Here is a 19,051-nt window from a genome sequence, read left to right on the forward strand (position 1 = left end):
GCAAACGCCATGCTGTGGTAGGCGTCCCACGTATAAAACAGAGGAAGATGGGCATGGATGTTAGCTCAGGGCCAGTCTTCCTCAGCATAAAGAGGAGGATCGGCAGTAGTTAGCTCAGGGCTGATCTTCCTCAAAAAAAACAAAAAAACAAAAAACTTCCGAGTCATCAGCATACCTGCATATCAGAGTCCCTGAATAGAGAACAACATCTCTAATACAATATAATTTATGCACTCTTCTAACAATTAATATTGTCTAACAGGAAGGTCTCTGTGGGCACCTGAAATTAATTTTGAAACCATTAAAGCAGATAGAAGGTTAGTTAGAATGAGAAATCCTGTGGAGAAGGTAGCACCTCCGCTAGTATCTGAAAGTAATCAGATAAAAGAAAAACTCATTGCTTTTCAAGGTAAGTGGACAAAGGGATTTCAGCCTGCTATCTTGCTACTTGGGAAAACCTTAAAATGTATTTATAGCCAAAGCTGTAAGAGGCAGAAAGACGCAGCTTGGTATCCTCACCAGTCACAGCATTCACAGTGGTTAATTTGTGCTTCAAAAGGCAGTATCCTGTTTCTTTTTCAATATCAAAATAATGCAAAAGGGAAACCAAGGTACAATTTGAGATCACAGATAGAATGAAGAGTAGGATAATCATAAAAAAGCACCTTCTCTGAAATTTTTATACTGATAGAGGGTATGATTGTTTTTTGGGAGAGTTCTCAAAGTTCTAACCACTGCAATAATTAAGAGATGAAAAAGTAGGGGTAAAATATAAGGAAAGAAATGTGCCAAATTATCATTATTTGCATAAAATTTGCATTACAAGAAAATCCAAAGGAATCAACAAAGAATCATGAGCTATAATGAGAGAAGTTTCACATGACCAATTACAAAACATGCAAAATAAACACCTTTCCTATATGCCATCAACAACTATTTTTAAAAAAACACACATGCAACAGAAAAAAATACCCCATTTCCAATGAGAAACATTAACTAGGAAAAAATCTCCCCAAAAGTGTAGATCAGTGAGGGGCAGAAAAGGGTAAATGGAGGAACAGACTAAGCTTCTGAATAGAAAATCAACTATTGAAAAGACAAATTCATCCACAATTAATATGTAAATTTAATACACTTTCAATAAAAAACCCCAATGGAAGTCTTCAAAATTTGACAAAATGATTCTAAAGTTAATTTTGGGAGAAGGGGGAGAAAAGAATATACTAGACACGCTTAAAAAGAATAATGAGCAGCCGACCCCAGTGGCCTAGTGGTTAAGTTTGGCACACTCCGCTTCAGCAGCCTGGGTTCAGTTCCCAGGCACAGACATACACTACTCGTCAGCTGCAATGCTGTGGTGCCAACCAAATACAAAACAGAGGAAGACTGGCACAGATGTCAGCTCAGGGCAAATCTTCCTCAGGCAAAAAGAGGAAGATTGGCAACAGATGTTAGCTCAGGGCCAATCTTCCTAGAGGAGGAAAAAAAAAGAATAATGATATGGGACTTGTAGCAGATATAAAACGTATTATAAAGCAACAATGATTAAAGCTGTATATTAGAACACAACAGCTCAGTGGGAAGATACAGCAATGCCCAGAACCAGATCAATAGAAAATAACCAATATCACAATAGAAAGAAATAGGTTGAATATTAAGCTCTTTATAGAAGAAATATGAGCATAAAGCTCATTATAAAAGAAATTTTTAAAAAGCAGTCAACCCCAACAGTGGTCAAAGAAATGCAAATTAAAAGAATGATATCACTTTTTTTTTTACTTATTAGATTGACTTTTTAGTTTTAATAGTAATGCCTAGTGTTAGCCAGTGCAAAGAACTGAAACCTGATACATTGCTGGTAGGACTGAAAACAGATACAGCCTTACTGAGAGCAATTTAGAAGTATCAGAAGCCTATTAATATGTTTTTTCCAAGCAAGCCCACTTCTAACAATTTAACCAAAGGAAAGATGAAAGATATGTTCAAAGATTTATCTATAAAGATGTTCTTCCAGATTTTATAATACCAAAAATTTTGAAACAAACTAACAAAACAGTAGGGGCATAGATGAAATAAATTATGAGAGTCCTTAGACTTTCGGTAGAACATTTAATAAAATGAAGAGAGGTTTAAAAATTAAGTGGAAGACAGGGGCCAGCCCGGTGGCGCAGTGGTTAAGTTCGCACGTTCCACTTCTCGGTGGTCCGGGATTCGCTGGTTCGGATCCCGGGTGCAGACATGGCACCACTTGGCAAAAGCCATGCTGTGGTAGGCATCTCACATATAAAGTAAAGGAAGATGGGCATGGATGTTAGCTCAGGGCCAGTCTTCCTCAGCAAAATGAGGAGGATTGGCAGTAGTTAGCTCAGGGCTAATCTTCCTCAAAAAAAAAAAAAAAATTAAGTGGAAAATAGACATTTTTCTAAAGAAGATATACAGATGGCCAATAGGCACATGACAAGATGTTCAATATCACTAATCATCAGGGAAATGCAAATCAAAACTACACTGAGATACTACCTTACACCCGTTAGAATGGCTATAATGACCAAGACAAAAAATAACAAATGTTAGAGAGGATATGGAGAAAAAGGAAGCCTCTTACACTGCTGGTGGGAATGCAAACTGGTGTAGCCATTATGGAAAACAGTATGGAGATTTCTCAAAAAATTAAAAATAGAAATACCATATGACCCAGCGAACCCACTACTGGCTATTTATCCAAAGAACTTGAAATCAACAATTCAAAGAGACTTATGCACCTCTATGTTCACTGCATCATTATTCACAAGAGCCAAGAAGTGGAAGCAACCCAAGTGCCCATCAACTGATGACTGGATAAAGAAGATGTGGTATATATACAATGGAATACTATTCAGCCATAAAGAAAGACAAAATTGTCCCATTCACAACAACATGGATTGACCTGGAGGCTGTTAGGTTAAGTGAAATAAGCCAGACAGAGAAAGACAAACACCATATGATTTCACTCATATGTGGAAGATAAACTAACACATGGACAAAGAGAACAGATAAGCGGTTACCAGGGAAAAGGGGGTTGGGGGGTGGGCACAAGGGGTGAAGGGGCATATTTATATGGTGACTGACAAATAATAATGTACAACTGAAATTTCACAATGTTATAAACTATCATGAGCTCAATAAAATTTTTTTAAAAAATTAAGTGGGAAAATACTAATGAAAAAATAAATTATAAAACGGCATTACAAAAGGATTTCAATTTTTGTTTGAACAGATATAAACAATTATAAATTGCATATATGACCAAAACATTATACTCAAAAATATTAACAAGATGGCAGGCTTACAGTTGGTTATTTTAATGTATTTCTTACACAATCGGATAAAACTAATAAATATTGCCTTTTAAATAAACCAAGAGTCTGTGAGTATACCGAATAGGATGGTGGAAAATATCTAATCTTTGCTAATGGCATGAACTGTCTTATCACTCAGCAAAACATGACTGAAATGCCAAGCAGGTTTTAGAGCCGCATATACCAATTTCTACATCTCACTCAGGGGCCAGCTTGAGTTGCACCTGTTTCATGACGCTTCCTCAAGTCTATACCAGCATTTGTCTCCTCTGTAATTCCAGAATCTTGGTAGTGATTAAGAAAACATTGATCATATTGCTCACACAGTGTTTTAATATTTTTGTTGTGTTAAAACTCTGTCTCAAAGAGAACATAAGCCCCTCGAGGAGAGTGAACACACATCTACCACCTACACCCTGAGCCCTCAGCCAGTGCTCTGCACACCTGAGGTGCTTCGTGAGCGGAGTGAATTAAATCCCAGAAGACTGGCCAACTAACACTTTGAATCTAAATGAAATACATATCATTGCAGTAGTTCCTTTTAGACATTTATGTACAGTCATGTGCCACATAACGATGTTTCAGTGAAGACAAATCGCATAGATGATGGTGGTCCCATAAGATTAGCACCACATAGCCTAGGTGTGTAGTAAGCTGTACCATTTAGGTTTGTGTAAGTACACTGTATGATGTTCACACAATGACGAAATCACCTAATGACGCATTTCTAGAACGTATTCCCATCGTTAAGTGACTCACAACTGTATTCCTTTAAGTTCCAAACCAATATTAAGTCCAGTCTTAACAATTGGTGGCTGATTTCAGGGATGTGGGAATAAAGATTTCCAATTAACTTCAGGCAGGCAAGAAGCGGCACTCAAATACAACCTTAAAAATTAAGAGAAATGGTAAAAAAAAATAAATAAATTTCTCAAGAAAACAAATGGTACTCTATAATTCTAGAGGTAAAGCCAACAGAAGAGACACACTCTGAGAGAAAACAGAAATTCTATAGGTCAATCTAGAAATCAGATAAATATGCTTCAGCAACACAGAGCAGCAGCATGGGCTAGACAGCAGAACATCCCAGAATGAGGCTTTTGTTGCGATCAAGCTATGGCTAACCAGCAATCAGAGTGGGCCAGAGTGAAAGGGGAATAGCCAGAAGGGTTGTAAAAATTATTCAAGTTTTGATAATCAGAAACTTTGAGGAGAAAATGAATGAGATTTGTCAATTTAGAAAAGGAGAGGCCATAGATCATGATTATGATAGCTGGACATTCTCTGTCTACCCCCAGAGGAGAAGAAGAAAATAGGTTTAAAAATCAGTCTCAGGGTCTCTCACTCATGCATGAGGAGGCTTTCCCAATAGGCAGGCTTGTGAAGCACTGTAGTAGTGGTTGAGCAGAGGCCAAGGGCAGGGGGAGAGAGGGTGTCTGCAGCAGGGGGAAACTCCAAGATGGGAAGGTTTGGGGCAGGGAATTGGTACCAGCATTACCTCAAGGTTCCTTCCAACCTTATAATTCAATGACTTCTTAATAAATTATTATACAGCAAAGGTTTATAAAATCCAGATAACACAGTCTATAGAAAATTACACTATTAAGAAGAAGGAATGCAGAAAAATGTCACTTCTTTTTAATACGTATGACAATCTTATGCCCCTATTAAAAGTCTTTCTACCGGGCTGGCCCCATGGCCGAGTGGTTGAGTTCGTGCGCTCCGCTGCAGGCGGCCCAGTGTTTCGTTGGTTCGAATCCTGGGCGTGGACATGGCACTGCTCATCAAACCACGCTGAGGCAGTGTCCTACATGCCACAGCTAGAATGACCCACAACGAAGAACATGCAACTATGTACCAGGGGGCTTTGGGGAGAAAAAGGAAAAAAAATAAAATCTTAAAAAAAAAAAAAAAGAAATGGAGGGATATTTAAAAAAAAAAAAAGTCTTTCTACCCTATCCACTAATTGGGCTAATACATACATGCCAAAGGTTATGGAAATAGAGTATAAATGAAGCTCTTGACATATTCATAGCTTATCTGTCCTTTCACTAAATGGCCGTATCTTGACAACTACGCTGTTTTAGTTCTTAATCCTGGCTCTCACTTCTTAATGCCTCTAGAAGTCTGATCCCTCTCTTCATTCTCTGAACATCAAGAAATCAGATCATATGGCTTACAAGAATTGTTTGTAAACTAAGAGTAGATAGGCAAAGAGAAAAGTGTTTAGGCAACTCTCTTGAGAATAAAATTGCCAAAAGTCTACGACCCTTGAATGGTCTATTTTGGTGGTTTTCAAAGACTTTTTTCTGACACCCATGGATGAGACAGACTTTGCAGAAGTCCAGCCTTCCAAAGGGGAGATTCCAGCACGTCACTGAAGCAAAGACTTTTTTCTTCCTCAATTCCTTCCTAGTGTCTGACCATGTTCTAGAGAACTGAAGATGCTGGATCATTTAAATAATATAATAATGTCCCATAGTGAAATTCTGAGATGCGAATGTAGCTAAAAATATTTCCCAATACATATTCATAAATTTATTGTTGCCTCTGCTACTAACCTTCCATTCCTTATTAATAATATCATATTAATACCATAATACTATCATTACTGAAGTACCACGCTAGGTACTTTACATATATTATTTATAACCTTATCACAACTGTATATGGAATAAATAGAATCAGCATTTTATGAATAAGAAAACAGAGGCAAAGAGGAGTTAAGTAATAACTTCCCCAAGATCCCAGAGCTGGAAAGTGCTGGAGCAGGGATTCAAACCTGGGTCTTTCTCACTCCAAACTCCACCTTCCTTCCCCTCTGCACTTTCTCATCACGCCACATCTACTAGATATCAAGCCTCTGAGAATATTACATTTCATTTCTCTAATCAAGACTAGGATGATATTTCTTTATCATTACAATTCAGGTCTCTCAATCAGACTTACTATACTTCTACCGCCTGAGTTAAAAATCCACCAAACAAACAATGTGAAGGGTTTGCAGTAGTAATATTCCATCTCAAATAAAGCATAAAGTGTGCTTCTTGATTTTAATAAATATATCATGATATAGCATTTTGCTAGTTTTTCATATGTTGACTCCACAGCACATTTGAAGAGAATAGGAACAACATATCTGACCAAGCAGTTAGATCCTGAGGTCGGGGACCACGTCTTATTTATCTCTCTATCTCTACAGCCTATATGTGGTAGAGATCCAACACCTGATTGTTAATGAAAGATAGAAGTAAAGGTTATCAACTCCTGAAAGTAATATTTGAAGGTACCTAAAATATTTTGGAAAGCAAAAAAGACTCCATGTTTCAAAAACATTGTCTTTGGTCTGTAGGTAAACGTCCTACCTCTCGATCCTTGAGTTTCATGGCGAGCACCAGCTGATGCCTGTGGTTAGTGAGAGCCTCCCGGTAGTTCCCTTTGGAGAAGAATGCAGAGCCCAGATTCCCATGAGCTCGGCATTCTCCTGTCTGGTCACCTGAATTGGATTTTAAAAAACAGACATAAAATTTCTCTAAGTTATAGCATTATTTATAACATATAATGCCCATCTTAATTTAAGGGCCACAGATTTACCAGCTAAGATTTCACTCGCTTTCTTTTAGAAAAGTATTTTCTTCTTCTACAAGACTCTGTGTGGAAAGTTATGACCTAGAACTTAAATCTCTAGACAACAACTGTTATTGTTGTTATGAAATACAACTGCAGTCAGGGACATACGTGTCCTGGAAATGAGAGGTTAAAGACCTTGACACAACCCAGCTGCTGTTTGAGTCACCTCATTGCTCTGCCAATGACCTTTGGTTCTGAACAACCATCAGCTTCTTGGTTCAGTCGTTTGACTCCAAACCTACTATATGTTGCTTCTTTACAAGTAAGCTGATGGCAGATTTTCCACATCCCTTCTCTTACTGCAATCCTGCAAGACCTTGAATAATCACTGCAATGGCAATCACAATCATAAGTCATACTTATTTTACAAATGAGAAAATGGCAGCACAAAGAGGTTAGACAACTTGCTGAAGGTCACACAGCTACTAAGTGGCAGAGCCAGGATTCTAAACTCAATAGTCTTGCTCCATAGTCCACACTTTTACCACTGCAGTGTACTGTCTCCTCTGACAAAATGATGATGCATTTGAACGTAGGCAAAAACCAAAGTTAAGATTAAAGATTCACCCACCAATACTATCGTTTGGGATACTAAATCTGTAAGCCCAAACCTCTGAGGAGGGTAATGACTATGTTAATCCACATCTCTTGGCCTTTTGGGAGCCTTGTTATCTTGTTATACGAAAAGCCCTAAAGAAGTGAGTACTCCAAAACAGAGAATGTTCTAGAGACACACTCACTCTTCATTGCATATGTTATTCCCATTCATGACAGGCTAATCAGCTTTCTTTATGTCCTTTCTGTAGTGAAACAAAGGAGAAAAGCATGACTCTACCTAAGGTCTTGGCTACATCCAAGTCCTGCTGCATGTATCCAGTGCTCTTCTCTGTGTTTCCAAGAGACCAGTAAGCACTGCTCAGGGCAGAGAAAACGGAACCTCTCAGTTTGAGGCTGCAGGTGCCAATCTTCAGAGCAGCTTCTAAGACAACCACAGAGGCCCCATGATGGCCAGCTGTCAGGAGTTCCTGCCCAACCACAGACACGACCACAAAGGGACTCTTGTCCAGTTTCATTTTCTGAAGCTGCTGATAAGTGGGCTCGAGGGAGTCTGAAGAAAAATAAAACAGGAGAATGTAGGATGACACACAAAACAATCTTTTCTAATATGCTCTAGAAACCAGTGTGTATCACATCTTTCAATGGTCTATTTCAAGTACTAACTCTTCAACTTTTAATCCAGCACCACCCTCACTGTCCATTTATTCATATGACTCTGTAACACTAACCCCAGTCCAGCAATTTCCTTCTCTTCACTCTCACATGCCTATGGCACACTCATCCTCTCGTCCGCTCTTTCTTTGATCATGACACCACTTTTCCCGAATGGTTCTCCCTCCCCTGTCCTGCTGTCCTTTCAAAAATATTACAACACACCCCTCAAGTCCCACCTCTGCTATGCAGCATCCCTGGGTCCTCAAGCCCACATTAATCTTTGTATCGAAACTTTTGCTGCATTTTTATTGCTAGTATTGCACAGTTTGAACCTTAACTATTTTTAAATTGTTCCACATGCCTTAATTCTAAAAATATTTTCCCAGCTAAATCTGAAGACTGCTGTAGAGACTCTTTAATACTTCATTATAACTCCATAGCAATTGACACAATGTGGGCTCAAAAGAAAAACTTGCCATTGCCACCTAGGTGAAAGTCCCGAACACATCTGGCGTTTGGTAAATGTTTGTTAAACCTGAATCTGAAGGACTGATTAATAAGCTCTGTCCACCTTTGCCCCTAGAAGATGCAATAAAAGAAGCTCTCCCAGCAAAATACCCATCGTCCTCACTGAAAATCCAGTGTCCATTGCTGCTTCTGAGACCAGTGTGACCAAATAAAAATATTATCAATTTTTGTTATGGTGAAAAAGAAAACCATAAAGAAATCATCCGAGTTCACTAAGCTAAGATGGAAGACAAGATTACTGTTGATCTCATTTTATTTTCACACGGTGTTAGAAAGGACATAGAACAGGAGTCAGGAAGCCACAAGGAAGATTCTTTCCACGTGAAGCTGAGTTTGAATGTGGATGACCGCTAAGCTCCGTCTCCCCTTTTTCTCTCTCTCTTTTTTTAAAGACAACTGCAGAGCTAATGACTATAACCCTACAATGAGGTAGCATTTATAACACATTTGTTGTTAGCTTGCCTGAAAAACTATTTCACATTAGCGTTCACTGTGCATATGTAAAAAAACTATAAAAAGGCTGGTCTCTTTAAATCTTGAATCTCTCAACCAACAGTACTGCATTAAAATGTAATTTTTACAATTTATGACTTCAAATCTCAACTCTCCACTATGGAGCTCTCGTCTGAATCAACATTACCATGGAAAGCTCAAAACCTACTGGTGCCTAAAGCATTTTTTCCCTTTAATCAGATCACTAAACAGAGAACAAAGAACATTTTACACCTGTCAAGATGCAAGCAGCGCATAGTACCAGTAAACACTAGCTAACCAATAGGGTTAAATATGGGCACAAGAATCCAGGAATTGATAGAATAGAAAAGAACAATATCATACTGAAATAACTGTGAGCAGAATTTTTGTGGTACCTGCTGACGGGTTTGGCAGTCAATGATAATTACATTAGCATCCCTCCAACCAATTAGCAGAAGCAAAAATAATAGAATTTTAGAGCTGAAAAGACCTTGAAAATACCCTTATTCTAGAAAAGAAGAATCTGAGTGTTTAAATAATTCACCCAAGGTCAGACAGCTTGGGACAGAGCCAAGAGAAGCACCCATTGCAGGGCTCCAAGTCCAGGCTTCATGATACCATACCAGGCAAAATTCTTAGTTGTTTACAAAAGAAACCAATCTTGGCTGGTTTTAAGTAGAAAAGAAATGCACTAAGTAGCTACTGCGAAGGGTGGAAAACCAGACTTTCAGACTCACAGTCAAAATCATGCCACAAAAGCTTCCTGGTGAGGGCAGCATAACTGCTACAACTAAACACATGACACCATAGCTTGCAATGCTGCCTCCACCACTACTGGATGCCACGTGTGAAAAATGGCTGCCACTGTTGCCACTCACCACTACCTGAATGAATTTTGTGCTATCTTTTCTTCTTTGAACCCTTAGCTCCTGACTCAAAGGTGGGGTCCTAGCTGCAAAGGAGAATGGGAAGATTAGGATCTGATGTTTTCAGCTTTCACAGTGGAAGGCAGGAGGCAGAAGTATAAGATAGGGAATTCCCAAAACACAGGCAGAGTGCTCAGATCCTAACAGACAAAAATGACTGATGGCTGGCAAAGAGACTGTGCTTCAGCTGGTGATTTTTTAATAACAGCATCCATGACTAAGTTCAAAAAACGAACCATCTAATTGAGCCTCTACAACTACACAACAGTAGAAAGAAGAACGAACACTGCCACAGCAGGAGGACTGAGGGAAATACCTGGAAGATTCTCAAAGGAAAAAGAAATCTTCAGCTGTACAAATTTTCACTAAATAAAAATGAAATTGAATGAACAAGAGGTAGAAGATCAAATTTCCATTTGCAGGAGGGAGGGGAAAAGAGGGAGTGTTTGTTTAATGGGTACAGAGTGTCAATTTGGGAAGATGAAAAAGCTCTAGAGATGGATAGTGGTGATGGGTGCACAACATTGTAAATGCACTTAATACCACTGAACTGTAGCACTAAAAAATGGTTAAAATGGTCCAATTTTATGTTACATATATTTTACCACAATTAAAAAAACAAAAACTTGGTTTGCACTAAAAGGAAAACTTAACCCTCCTCAAGAAATGAAAATAAAAACAACTGACATGTTTAGCACTTTGTCTAAGCCACTTCACATTTTTCTGGGTTTCTTTGTGTATTTATATACATTCTAATTCATTCCAAAAGGATTCAAAGGCCTTCTATAGAAATAAGCTGGAAAACACAGAAGTCAGAGTGAGTGGAAAATAAGAGTAAGATAATAAATCTCAGCATACAGACAGGCAGACTGCAAGCCCTGGCACACTTCCTAAAAGTGGCCAGGACACTGGGCTCTACGCTTCATAGAGGACAAAGCAAAAGGATAAAGGATCACTTTAAAAATTCCCAGACCTTTAAGAGAAAAATTCACCAACCCTCAGGAGAAACACAGCTTTTCCTGGCACTGAGGCCTGAGAGAAAGTTCTCCAGTAAGCACTCAGCAAGAGGACCACAGGCACTGTGCAGTGTTCATTCCACACCCACAACACTGTGCCTACCATCAGTACAAGGGCAGGATTAACACTGCTGCTACTTCTACTCCTCAGTGAGAAGAAGGGCATCACGCTGCAGAGGGGAAGGCATCCTACAAGGGACCTGCCTTCACATTCTAGTTCTTGATTCTCGGAACATTAGGAGGTAGATATTATCATTTCCCTTTTACAGATAAGGACTGAGGTATAGAGAAAGGAGGCAACCTTGTTCAATCATTGGAACAGCAAATGGCATTAGAATTACATTCTGATCTTTTGGGGGGAAATGTCTTTTTTTTTTTTTTTTTTTGCGTCAGGAAGATTGGCCCTGAGCTAACATTTGTGCCGATCTTCCTCTATTTTGTATGTGGGACACCGCCACAGCATGGCCTGATGAGCAGTGTATAGGTTGGCACCTAGGATCCGAACCTGTGAACCCTGGGCTGCTGAAGCAGAACGTGTGAATTTAACCACTATGCCACTAGGCCGGCCCCAAAAGTCTATTTTTTTTAACACATCTCAGAAACAGGCCTCCTGTGAAAAGTGACTGCCACCTCAAAGAGAATCAGAAGGAAAGACTTCACTGAGGGTGGACAATTAGGCAAATAAAAGATGAGCCCCATGTCGACGCTAAGAGAAAAGCTAATACTACATTCAACAGCCATTGTCCACCAGCACTTCATAAAATCAGCTTCCCTGGATCCTCTGGAATTGGTAGAAGCCACAACAGGTGATAGCCCATAAACGTAATAGTCTTTACATCACTGAATTACGGGAGGAGAGAAAATACACACAAGAGAACCCTCAGCAAGAAGCAGCCCTAGGTCTTTAGAGGCACAAACAAAGATAAACTTAATCTCACTTTGTAATTATATTATTAAATCTGAGGTTGGCAGTACTACTATGCTACACCATCCAGATTTGCATAAACATTTAAGGGATACAATGAACTGAAATAGCTAAAAGACTATCTAAAAAGAAGAAATGGAAAATAGTAAAAGGATAACTTAATCATGAAAAAGAGAGTATCATTTTATATTATCCTTATTTTTATATTTTCATTAACAATTTAAAGGAAATACATTACATATTATGATGTAAATAGATCTACAGGAGTAGTTGTTTAACTGATATCGGGTTGGTGAGCATGAGTGAAATCATAAAATTAAAGTAAAACTTAATTCAGTTAGCAATATAGGCAACAACAAAATAAAAACGTCAAGTAAGTTTCAAGGTAGATAAATATCACATATTTATTTGGGAACAAGGGTATATTAATATAGGTTGGCCCTACCTTTAAAAAGAAATGAAATCTTGAAACTTTCAAAAAAGGCCAAACTACAGAACACCGTGCACATCATGGGAGCTTTGTTTACAGATGCACCTGGACCAGGGAGCTTTCTCTGTTGCAGTTAAGAATCACAAAACAAAAACAACTGACACACTAGATCAGACCTATATGTAAAGTGACACAGACTGCATAGCTACGCAACAATGGCAGAAACTTAGAAAGCTGCAGGAGGTTAAATAAACAGTGGGGGGAAAATAGGCAGCAAATGGTGACAGATTTTGTGAATTACAACCATATGACAAAAACAGAGGTCATTAAGATGTGAGATGATGCCCAGAACCACACCGTGCAAAGCCAACAGTCTCTCTAAGAAATGTTGATAAGAAAAGCCCACCTGGAATAGATACAGCAGTAAAGGCAATGCTAAAAATAAACCAGATAAACTAAATTGCTTTAAGGAAAGAGAAGAAAATATTGAAGAGCTTCAGGCACCTGCAAGATGCAGCTTTCTTCAGGGTCAGCCTTAGGTCACTTGCTATAAGATGGGAAAGAACATGGCACAGAAAAACCTAAAGGTGAGAGCAGCGCTGAGCTATTTCTCACAGCACCGGGAAGCTATCCTTACATTTATCTAAACAAATTGCTTCAAAGGCAAAATGGTAAGTATGATTCTGCTGATCTCGTCACATTCACTCCAATATTCTAAGGTAGCAGCAGAAACACCTCAGAATAAAGAATTGATATCTTCATGAACTAAACAAAAAATGTTTCATGTAAATTACCTGTGGAAGTGTATAGGGAACGAATGAGAAAATACTAGAAAAATGGAAAGGAGAGACAGATTGACTTTTCTTGTTGTCCATTCCCCCCCGCCCGCCTCCCCCAAGCCCTGGAGCTCCAAGCGCACCTGCTCTAAGTCAGAGTTTATTAACAGCATGTCCCCCAGTGGGAGAAGCCATTAGGTTCCTGCAGCAAAGACTCAGCTTTGGATGGGAATATAAAATTGCATGAAGAGAGGTTTGTTTCCTTACCACTTTTTTTCCTAAAATGTGAAATCTTCAACTTTTAGGAAAATATTTTTTATAGCTATGAATTGCCCAGGGATCATATGAGTATCATTTAGTTCATCAAACTCTTACTTAGCATATATTTTGAGCCAAGTACCATACTAACCAGTACATTAAAACTATCTAATGCTGCAAATATTTTCAAAACTAGATAAAATGTCTAATGATAGTGCCATCAAAATTTTGAGGTTCATTCAAAAATGCACCATTTCAGAGACAAAAATAGAGTTCCGTTTGACATGATCTAATTAAAATGGAATATTATTGGGGCTGGCCCCGTGGCCGAGTGGTTAAGTTTGCGCGCTCTGCTGCAGGTGGCCCAGTGTTTCGTCGGTTCGAATCCTGGGCGCGGACATGGCACTGCTCGTCAGACCACGCTGAGGCAGCGTCCCACATGCCACAACTAGAAGAACCCACAACGAAGAATACACAACTACGTACCGGGGGCTTTGGGGAGAAAAAGGAAAAAATAAAATCTTAAAAAAAAAAAAAAAAAAAAAAAATGGAATATTATTAGCTGTCTACTAGTTGCCATCAATCTGCCTTACTGTCTCCATCACTCTGCAAAGATGACATTTGGTGTACACTTTCAGCCCAATCTTCCTAAGAGCTCATTCCTCAAAAACCAATGTTCCTCAAAGTGAAACCAGTCAGTTTTGGGCCTTAGAACACCTCCAGTCTCCACAGGACTAGTTTCAATCCATTGTTTTTCCATAATACCAATTGTATAAAATAGAAGTATAGGAGGAGAAAACCATGCAAGCTAGTGTCTGTCTGTTTCTCTCTCTTTACTTTTAATTCAACGTAATCTTTTAATGCTCCTTTGAAAAATGTTAGACACAGCCTATAGTTAGATCCATATTTCCTTTTATGAAATTAGAATGTCTAATGTCTTCGCTTATTTGATTATTTCTAGATGGCATATTGGTCCAACTGAGCAAATCAGTTTACTACTAGAGTTGTTGGGGTTTAGAGGCATAGAATTTAGAATCACAAAAAAACATAAGGATTCTTTAGATAATCCTAAAATCCAGAGAATTCAATTCATTTATCCACGGTCATATAGTTAGTTAACAAAAAATTCCAAAATATAATCTAGGTTCACAAACTTCCAGCCCAGTGGCCTTACCACCATCCTATTCTGCCTCATTAACATCAACTATTGCCAGTGATTCTTCATCTTCCATTGTCTAAAATATCCAATCTTAGCAAATTTGATAACCTATCAATTCTGAAGGTCTGAGTCTAAAGTCTTCGAAGGCTAGAAATGTTCTACTTTAAATTAGTCTTGGACCAAATACTTTTATCATATTTACCTCTCATGGGAGATTTCATAGCAGCTTCTACCATCCCCACCAGAAGCTGGAGACTCTTGGGGTCCTGAGCCAGTCCAGATGCAAAGGCTGCCAGGGCATCGGCATGACGTCCGAGGTACTGGAGGGCAACACCCTGTCGGAAGTATGCCTGGAAATAAAGAAAAGATAATGCATGTTTTACTTATACACTATGCTCCAACAAGGCTGATAGTGATTCTCTATTAGAACAACAGGTCAGCAAACTAAGATTGAGATAGTCTTGGATCAAAAACCTAGTAAATGGTTCATAATCAAATTCGATTTCTTCCAACATCATAAATGTAAGCATACTCCTTTCAGGCAAACTGTATTTAAAACTTTCACTCTCTTCTCTTCTAGAACACATATTAATTTTATTACATTCTTGTCATTTATTCATATATTGCTTTTATTTATTGTCTTTTGATGATTTTTAAAATATTTTTACCCAAGCTTTAATAGCATAAGCTCCTCAGGGACAAAGGTTTGGAGATTTCTTTACATCTCACCAAATATCTGGTACAGTGCAAGATAATTGAGAGACATTCAAATTCTACCTGTTTTATATTTTCCCCTTTTACGTAAAGGGAAAAATCAATGTGTGATTATTACTAAGACAATCTTAATAATAAGTAACATAACATGGATACATTTAATGTGGTGTTTCAGACATAATATTTAAAAGCTGTTATCTAAAATATGTGTGCTTTGCCTAGAGACAAAATAAGACTGTTGTCCTTTGTATTCTTTAATTGTATTAGTGTAAAAACTAGTATTATCATCTGTGATTAGAGGAAAACATCCTTCCTTCTAGCCAATTGCAGAAAGAGCCAGAAAATTAATAAAATATTTAAGTTTAAGAATAGTCTTAAGAACGTGCAGTTTGTTTTCAAGCACACAGAGTAAAAACAAGTAAATGAACAAAGTGTTACTAATACATAACCAGCAAAGGACCTTGCACCTGATTAAATAATACATAAAAATGACATTAATGCAGTCACTGCTTATAAGACAACATCTGTTTCTGAAATACTTGGCCTCCTATTCAACTTAAATATTCTTACAATACTATTTGTCTATAACACAAATTTAACTTTTTCAGTCCAATATATTTTGAAATTGTCACAAATTGTATTCATGGGATCTAAATGAAGTTTCAAATAACTTCTAAAACTACTACTCAATAAACTTAATACATAATTTTATAATTTTACATTATGCACACATACACACAGAGAGTAAGAGAGAGCACCTTTCATGTTTACAAAACATATTTACTTACCTTATTTCATTTTTATAACTACCTTTTGAGGTAATTTAAGGAAAGCAATACTATTTGGTGTTTCTATTAAGAAACAATCCATAAACAGAATGAATACTCAGATTATTATGGGCTATTCAGACTTCTATTAGTTTAAACTACCAGCAGCTGTTAAAACTCAGACCCCAGTAAGACAATAACCTGTAAATGCACTTTCATTACTAATTCATAAGATCACCTCCTTTCACTGGACTCAGCCACTGTTTTAATCTTTAATGTGTTTATAGATATTTTTCACTACCGTTTTTATTTCACATTTTAGGTGATTTTTATAACCCAAGAGGCAATATATACCACATCCAACTAAAAATAACTATAGTTTACATAATTCTAGAAATGCTATATTAAGGCTAAACTAAAAAAATTTATATACATATATACTTATGTATATATGTATATAAATTGTATATATGTATATATAAATTATACATATTTTATACATGTATTAAATTTATATACATATATTTATACATAAATATGCTAAATACCTATAAACTATAATTATTATTTATGGAGAGAGAGAAAAAATATCTGTAGTTATTGATTCAAGCACATATTTTAAGAAACACAAAAATCTATTGTAATCATTTCACAATATATGCTGTACACCTTACTGTATGTCAATTGTCTCAATAAAATTGAAAGAACACAAAAATCTTTCATTACTCTCAATGAATTTTTATAACTTCTTGCATATTTAAAGCAAAACTTTATCATTCATTACTTCACTGAGAGAAGAACTGATTTCCCTCTCTGCCAAATGAAATCACTGAAAAGTATGATTTATCTACTCCCGAGTAGGTCGGGAAAGTCCACAGAGAACTGCGAGTTAGGGTATTAAGTTCACAGAGCAGTTAAAGAAGAATGTGTGTGTTCTGTTTTCTTAGGGCACTCAGAAATTAGATGAGAAATGGTATGACTGGACCAATCATCCACAATCTTGGCTTCCTTTCTTCAGAAGATTTTGAAAAGTGGTATAGCCGAGAAGGCTCAAAGTCTCCCTTGGTCCTCCCTTATCCCTTCCAGAATCCCCCACCCAACTTTATAAGATTTTCTTGTTAAAAGCTTAGAGTTGTGGGGCCAGCCAGGTGGCATAGTGGTTAAATTTGCATACTCTTGCCTTGGTGGCCAGCCGTTCACGGGGTTGGATCCCCGGTGCGGACCTACGCACTGCTTATCAAGCCATGCCGTGGCAGGTGTCTCACATATAAAATAGAGGAGGATGGGCACAGATGTTAGCTCAGGGCCAATCTTCCTCAGCAAAAAAGCTCAGGGCTAATCGTCCTCAAAAAAAAAAAAAAAAAGCTTAAGAATTGTATGCCTGTCAAGCATGAGTCAAACTCTGACAAAATCCTGTTCCAAACTCATAGAGTGGAGCTCTCCCAACTTTTTTCCACGCAATTTTCATCGCATGTACAAACAGCTATTGAATACAAATTAGTTACCTATACTTCTTGGAGAGATATGCCACTATGGAGTTCAAGTTGATGATGACAAAACCTGGGTTACTGTGGGTTACTGTGGTACAATAAAAACAGTTCAGCACAATGCCTGACATAGAGTAAGTACTCAATAAAATTAGCTATTTTGTTAACGAGAAAGAATCACAGCAAGAACACATAATTACAGCCTAACAGGATATAAGGGGAATCCAAGAAATACTTTAAATCTCTTATTATTCCATATAATATTATTCAATTCCTATCACCTCTTCATTCTCTCCGCCTCCTGCTCCACAAAAGACTGTTGGCAAGTGGGAAACTCACTGCTGTAGGGCTCCCAGGCAAAATCAGAAACACCTGACTACAAGAAATTGGTATCATCAAGTCTTAGGAGATGTAGCAGCCGCCCACAGGACCCCTCGCCAGCCTCTTCCAAAGAGAAGGTCAAGATGTGCTGAGATTCACAGCTGTTTACCAGAGAGTCAAGAAAATCAATGTGATCCACTGTAGCCTACCTGCTTCTCCCCTTCTGGTTCCTGCTACTAATTTTTCTGTTACTGACCACTACAGGTTTCACAAGAAGTTGCTTCAAGTGGGAAAGGGAAACTTCTGATCACTTTTAGGATTGAGTAGGGGTAGTATATGTGCAGCATGGCAAACGAAGGTGGGGCCTACAAAGCAATGTTGAACACTTGGTGCCCAGCCAACCTCAGATGATGTATCCCCCTGCCTCAGCACCCCCACCTGACATGTACCACATTCTCGTCACTGATTATGTAGCAGACAGAGAAGGAAAGGCAACATGGATTGACCATTGGGAGCACCTATACCTCGAGAACAAGGGTTTTAACCTGAAGCTTTAGCCAAGAAGAGAAACTTATAGGGAGCTAGTTAATACGAGACTAAAGGCAGGATGCCTAGATTTTCAAATGTTGCAGAGTCATTCATTTATTTTTTATTGTTCACCACAAAGAGCCCCCAGTGATTATTCTACACACGCTACTAAATAACCTCACAAATAATACAAATACAACTGAGTTACAAGAATAAGTTTTCATTCCTTCCCTCCTTCCTTCAATAACACGCTCTAAAATCCACAGTGCCAGGCACTGTGGTGTGTACCACAAATAAAAAGAAACAAAGACAGGACTCGTATCCTCGAGGCGCTCACAGTCCAGAGGGAAGAATATAAAAAGCTATAAATGACTTGAGAAAGACACAATTTTTTTTTAAAAAAAGCTATAAATGTCTTGACTGATACCTACAGTAACTGCTTACTAATAGCAAGGATTTTTAATAATTTTACAGTAATAAAAATGTAACTAACGACCAAAGTATTCATGCTCTGTTGTTAAAATTGTTAGTATTTGCGCTTTATCAAGTAGCCATTCCTCTT

At 38.0% G+C, this 19,051-nt stretch overlaps 1 protein-coding gene across 4 annotated transcripts in view; it reads right to left on the minus strand.

Moving 5' to 3' along the window:
* Nucleotides 1-19,051, minus strand: part of TTC28 (tetratricopeptide repeat domain 28) — a 604,528-nt gene that overhangs the window by 268,854 nt on the left and 316,623 nt on the right. For all 4 annotated transcript variants that reach the window (XM_046640182.1, XM_046640181.1, XM_046640184.1 and 1 more), the window contains 3 exons: nucleotides 14,875-15,022; nucleotides 7,804-8,076; nucleotides 6,704-6,834 (listed from right to left, as the gene is read on the minus strand). In XM_046640182.1, coding sequence (XP_046496138.1) covers nucleotides 6,704-6,834; nucleotides 7,804-8,076; nucleotides 14,875-15,022 — 552 coding nt within the window. The remainder of the gene's footprint in view (nucleotides 1-6,703; nucleotides 6,835-7,803; nucleotides 8,077-14,874; nucleotides 15,023-19,051) is intronic.

This window comes from Equus quagga, chromosome 15 (genome assembly GCF_021613505.1).
Source record: "Equus quagga isolate Etosha38 chromosome 15, UCLA_HA_Equagga_1.0, whole genome shotgun sequence".
Lineage (NCBI taxonomy): Eukaryota > Metazoa > Chordata > Mammalia > Perissodactyla > Equidae > Equus > Equus quagga.